Here is a 6,296-nt window from a genome sequence, read left to right as displayed (position 1 = left end):
GATGTAGAAAAACTATTGATTCTGATGAAATAACAACACTAGAAACTTTAAAGCAAAGCATCGAGATAAAAACTACACATAAGTAAAACAAAATACTAAAATAAACCACATTTAAACCAAATTTTCTGCTCAAGTTTTTCATTCTGTGGTGTTTACATTGCCTTGTTCTAATCATTATGTTGTTTTTTTATATTGTTAAGTGTTAACTTGCTTTTACAAAACTAAGTAAACAATATCTCATATTTTCAACATTTATTGCTTTTGAACTTTCTTGCTCTATGATTATTTTCTCCTTATTTTTCTTCATTTTAAAGGAGAAAAAAATAACAATCCATCAATGCTTTGTTTAAAACTATTATTATTTAAATTATTATTTCGTGATATGAATATGAAATTTGTTAAGTCGATTATCTCTATCTTATCGCTGTTTTCTTTAATTGAAATATTCTAACTTGCTTCTGTTTAATGTAAACCCAATTTCATCAAGGATGTTCTAGTTTATTCTTTGCAGATTTTCAAATTATTGTTATACTGCTTACAAGAACATAGAATGGAGACACCAACAGCTACACAAGTGTTACGTCTCAACGATATTATAATTTTTACCTTTATAAATAATAAAATCTGTGAGTTGTGTTTAGTTAACCAAGTTATGTAACGAAATTAGAAACGTATATATGAGCCTAAACAGTCTTGTTGCTTAAATGCTGATTTATTAAATTCCTTATAACAGCTGCTCTCAAAGAAAATATTCGGCACTTGAGGTGATTAAATATGTTTATATCTTTATCTTAGTTTTTCTCTCTTTCTTTCGTACAACTCTGATTTCTAGACATGCGCTTCCTCATGTTTGAAAATAATGTCACATATATATATACATATATATAAGGCTTTCGGATAGATCTCATGTCTACAAAATAAAATACAGCTTGGTATTGCTGAGTGTGGTTTACTTCTTTAAATGCTGGACAGGTGAATTATTCATAAACTTATAAGTGCTTCTACATTTTCGAAATGATTTTCATATATCATAACGGTGCCATCGATTTTGGATAAAAACGTTTGGACAGTATACTTTATTTAGTTACATACTTTACACGAGTAGGCCTACGTATGTAAACAACAACAATATAATACGAGTATTTGATAAATGAAAATGAAATAAGTAAAACTTCCATTACATACTACAACATGTTAGTTGTAGCTCTTTCCTTATCGGCTTGAATGAAGGTTACTCTACCATAAGAGCTCACATCTAATATCCATGTTACAATACTGATTGAATAATGATAAGTTAATAATTAAATCTACTGTTAATCGTACCCTCCGCCCATCATCATCCCGTATCCACCACCACTACTTCCGCCTCCAAAACCTCCAATTCCGCCGCTGAATCCTCCTGACATTCCATACCCTCCACCTCCAAAACCGTTCATCATTCCATAGCCACCGCCACCAAAACCTCCGCCAAATCCACCTCCACCGAAACCACCTCCGCCAAAACCACTCATCATACCATAACCACCTCCACCGAAACCACCCCCGCCAAATCCACCTCCACCGAAACCACCTCCGCCAAAACCGCTCATCATACCATAACCACCTCCACCGAAACCACCCCCGCCAAAACCGCTCATCATACCATAACCACCCCCACCGAAACCACCCCCGCCAAAACCGCTCATCATACCATAACCACCCCCACCATAGCTGCTGTCGTATCCAGTTTTCAACCTAGAGGGACAAATACAAAGATCAATGAAGTTACCAAAAGCACAACGAAGTCTCTTTCCTAATAAAAAATGTAACTGGAAAATATTTGTATTGAATATTTTAACCAAATTACGATTATTGATAATAATTTACAAAACAGAGACATGGTCTGTAACAGTATACTACAATAACTTTAATCGACCTGCAACATTCTCAGTAGATTACAATTAAGTTGTAAAACAGTACAAGAATATATATATATAACAAATTATATCATATTATTTTACCAGTCATATACTGTAATAATAAAATATTTAAATCACACACTTGTTATTTAGCAGCTGACAAACCTTCTTGTTTAATATAAAAAGAAGTATCATCTAAATATCGTTATTTTGTGATATTACATTACAATAAGAAATGATATCAACTTGAACGCACAGATCACGTTTCGTTAGCGTGGGCGTTAATACCGTATGTAACTTTATCACTAGGCATGGTCTAGTGTCTAAACTGGGCTACTGTGAATACGACAGTCCATGATTCACATCGCGCTGCTACAAAAACAAACGAAACTGAAACCCACTATTTAATTATAGTTGCGATGGGTACTTTTGACTAGTTGTCTTCTCTTTAATTTATTAGGTGTCCTTTGTATTACTAACTTATCCTCACATCATAAAGTGGATAAAAGAAAAAAAACAAACGGAATGACGGTTTATTATGTTACAGATAAGAAAGATAATTACCAAAATACGTTTGATAATCTGATTTGTTTTTAATTTTGCGCAAAGCTATACGAGAGCTATCTACCCTAGCCGTCCCTAATTTAGCAGTGTAAGGCCAGAGAGAAGGCAGCTAGTCATTACCACCCACCGCCAATTTTGGACTACTTTTGACTGTCATATTATAACGCCCCCACGATGGAAAAGGCGAGCACCTTTGGTGTGACAGAGATTCAAACCTGCAACCTTCAGATTACGAGTCGAGTGCCTTAACCACTTGGCCATGCATGGCTTGATAACCTGTATTATTACATATGAAGATAAGTTAATTTGTTTTGATTTTTAGAATTATCATTTCCTGTTGAAGGTTGTGGTTTATACACGAACTTACTCTTTGTGTAATAAAGTACTTTGTAGGAGGTTTTTGAATGTGGGTATATTTACAATATAATTTTGGTTATTATAATTTCAGAAAATGTTTTTCTATTTAAACAACTGTATGAACTAATCAGCAAAAGCTGTGCATCATATTTTAATAGTACCGCCGTACCCTATTGGTTAACGTGTCTGAATTGTAAATCATAATATTTATGGTTTGCATTCCGTCACTGTCCACACCGTAGCTCACATCTGAGAGCGACTGTCAAATCAACACTATTCGCTCAGACAAGAGTAGCTCAAAGGTTAGCGATAGTTGCTGTTGACAACTTGCCTTCCCTCTAATCTAAGAGCGAGAGATGAAGGTAGACGACACACACATACTCCTCTGTGTACCTCTACAAACAAGTTCTAAAACAAACAAACTGCTTAACTTAATTTGTTAAGTCCATTACTAAACTATCATAATCGATTAATAGCTTCATTAAATATAAGATATTTTTAAAACATATGAGCACAAGTGGTTTCAGTTTTTGTTTGTTATTAAATCTATAGTCAGTTGGAAAACTTTCTTACTCAGGAATGGGGATTGGAATTGGCAGAATGATCTTCTTTGGGGGTTTCAGAAGAGACCCCAGCAGAAGAAGTTTCTTCAGTTTCAATAGTCCCCCAGCAACAGGAATTAGTGTCGTACTGGCCAGGATAACACCCACTAAAAAAACGGTCAACAAAATCTTTCTCCTCATTCTAAAACAATAAAAAAGAAACAAAAGAGATATTGTTCAAAACAAAATTTATGGATAAAAACGAACAATAAAGATTACTGTTGAAGAAAGAATTCTTACGTAATACCAGATGTCAGATAACTGCTGGTTGTTTATGGTACTGGTTTTCTTGTGATAGCTATCGTTTTGTAAATAAATAGTGGCCATATATTCTGAGCAACAAAAAATATTTTTATCATTTCTTGATACTCATTTAAACGATTGTTTTTTTGTTTGTTTTTGAATTTCGCGCAAAGCTACATGAGGGTTATCTGCGCTAGCCGTCCCTAATTTAGCAGAGTAAGACTAGAGAGAAGGCAGCTAGTCATCACCACCCACCGCCAACTCTTGGGCTACTCTTTTACTAACGTATAATGGATTTCACCGTCACATTATAACGCCCCCACGACTGAAAGGGCGATCATGTTTGGTGCAACGTGGATTCGAACTCGCGACGCTTGGATTACTAGTCAAGCGCCTTAACCAACATGGCCATGCTGGGGCTATTTAAACGACAAATAAAGTATTGCTTGTTTAGGATCTTGTTTATCGAATGAGAAAGGAAATAAAGCTCTTGTCATCAATCCAAACCTTGATGTTTCAAAACTTGAAGTAAAATACAAAAAACACTGTCAGCTTAAATCACACGTTGTTTAAAATGAGCCAGACTTATCTTACAGTAATGAAATAATATGTTAAATATTGTAACTGAACTATAAATATTCTAAAACCCGAAGTAATAATATCTAATTAGAAACAAAATAAAAAGTTTGATAAAAGTGTGCGTGTGAGAGATAAGTTTCACAAAAACTATTCGTCACTATCAAACCATTTAAAATTAATAATTAAATACCTTTTTGGAGTTAATGATGGTAATTTAGAAATGTTAGTTTACAAGCAATCGTTTTATGATCTAAAGTTAAAATATAACATTTAATTTTAAAGAATGAACACCATCAAGGCAACTACGTTAAGCAAATTTTAATAAAGATTTGACTTCCACATTTTTAGTCTGAGATTATAATAAATAAATATTTCAAAGCGGTGCAAAACGTAGGTTATTTAATGTTTTTATGGTTTTGGTAAAGCTATTTTCTTCTTTTCGCAGAACATAACTATGATATATCCAGTTGTCCTCACGTGACGTTCCAACTCTTAGTTGGAATTTTACAGTATGTTGTATCTATTCATATTAAATATTATTAATTAAACTTAGTACTTTATAGCGACTACTAATGTTAATATCCTATCGATACATCTTCTATTTATATAAACACTCAGACTATTCTTCTATTCGTCCATTTATATTTAAAAATTCTGACGACCCCTCTATTTAGCAGTACCATTTATAAAAACCTTCTACCTGTCCCTCTATTCATCCATTTATATAAACACGCTGTTCTTCTTTAATTTAGATATTCCATTTTCATAAGCATTCTGACTGTCCCTTAATCGACTTTTTATGAACACACATGTTTAATATGCTTCTATTAATCTGTTCTACTTCGAATTTTTCCATATTTTATTTCTGTTTATCCACCTACTACTTCTATAAACACCTTAAGTTACACATATACAAACAGTGATTTTTCAATGTTCAATTCTTTTAAGAATACGAATAGCACAACTTGTTCGTTAATTCTAGACACAAGAATTGTGCGTGTTTAATATTTTTTTTCTATTTGAAATAAATGCATAAATATCATGACTTCTTCTTTACTTTGTCTGATTTGCATTAATTACATCCTGTCTTTATACCCTCTACTTCAAACCCAAGACTGTAAACTCTCCTTATTTCTTCATTCATATAACAAAATTCACGAATTATGTTCGTCAGTTTTCTGAATAGTAATAAATCACAAAGAACGGTCATTTGTCTAACTGATTAGAACAGGTATACACTTAACTCAGTATGACATAATTTTTCAAAATTATTTTTGCGTTTTTAAGTGAATTTTGATTTTATAATTTCTCAGCTTTACTGCTTGCACTACTATGTATCTTACCTATCTTATAACTGTAAGTCAACACCACTGTTAAGCGCACCGGATGAACAAGCAGTCCGCTAACAATGACAGAACAAAGATAACTTAGAAGTTGAAGAGTTCTTATATCTTCTGAAAATTATATCTATAAATAATTTGACCTTAAGGTGAAACATCAACTTTTCCCCTACTTGTGTATATTTTAACTCGGTCTTCACTTCTTACGTGGTCTTACGGGTCACCAACAATTACCTACTTTAACGAAGAACGACGAGAAAGCAAAAGTAGGTGGTTTACCTAAAAGAAACTGTGCCATTAAAATCATTTCAAAATTATCATTAAGTGCCGTTTCCTTGACTACAAAATCTGCTAAGGATGCATGACACTTATGGATTCGAAATATGCAATGTTTCTTCTTGAAAATGTGTAAGTCTGTGATTTCAAATACATGTATGTTTTCAACCCTGTACACTTTTTAGATGGTCCCATACATCAAGCCTTTTATTTCTATAGGATAGACTGTGTTGTATACTTGTTAATGATTAAAAAACACTCTAAAACCTAACCAATGACTTTCCTGCTGTACCTTGGCCAATAGGTCATGTCCTTATTTTTAACGATATTCTAAATTTTGCTCTTAAGATATTTAGTCCGTAATTAGTTCTTTACAAGAAACAAAAACCTAAGTCACGACGGGAAACTTCCCAGAGGTGATAAAACAAGAAGTGGCG

General features: G+C 33.2%; 1 protein-coding gene across 1 annotated transcript; it reads right to left on the bottom strand.

The window, feature by feature from the left end:
- Positions 1–436: 436 nt before the first annotated feature.
- On the bottom strand, positions 437–5,958 carry LOC143231417 (uncharacterized). The gene is made up of 3 exons (XM_076465951.1): positions 5,587–5,958; positions 3,393–3,563; positions 437–1,734 (listed from the first exon to the last, which is right to left on the bottom strand). The coding sequence occupies exons 2-3, from the start codon at positions 3,560–3,562 to the stop codon at positions 1,314–1,316; spliced, it is 591 nt and encodes a 196-aa protein (XP_076322066.1). The 5' UTR covers position 3,563; positions 5,587–5,958; the 3' UTR covers positions 437–1,313.
- Positions 5,959–6,296: the final 338 nt, after the last annotated feature.

Source organism: Tachypleus tridentatus, chromosome 11, assembly GCF_004210375.1.
Source record: "Tachypleus tridentatus isolate NWPU-2018 chromosome 11, ASM421037v1, whole genome shotgun sequence".
Classification (NCBI taxonomy): Eukaryota; Metazoa; Arthropoda; class Merostomata; order Xiphosura; family Limulidae; genus Tachypleus; species Tachypleus tridentatus.
This window is presented reverse-complemented; position numbering and strand designations above follow the sequence as displayed.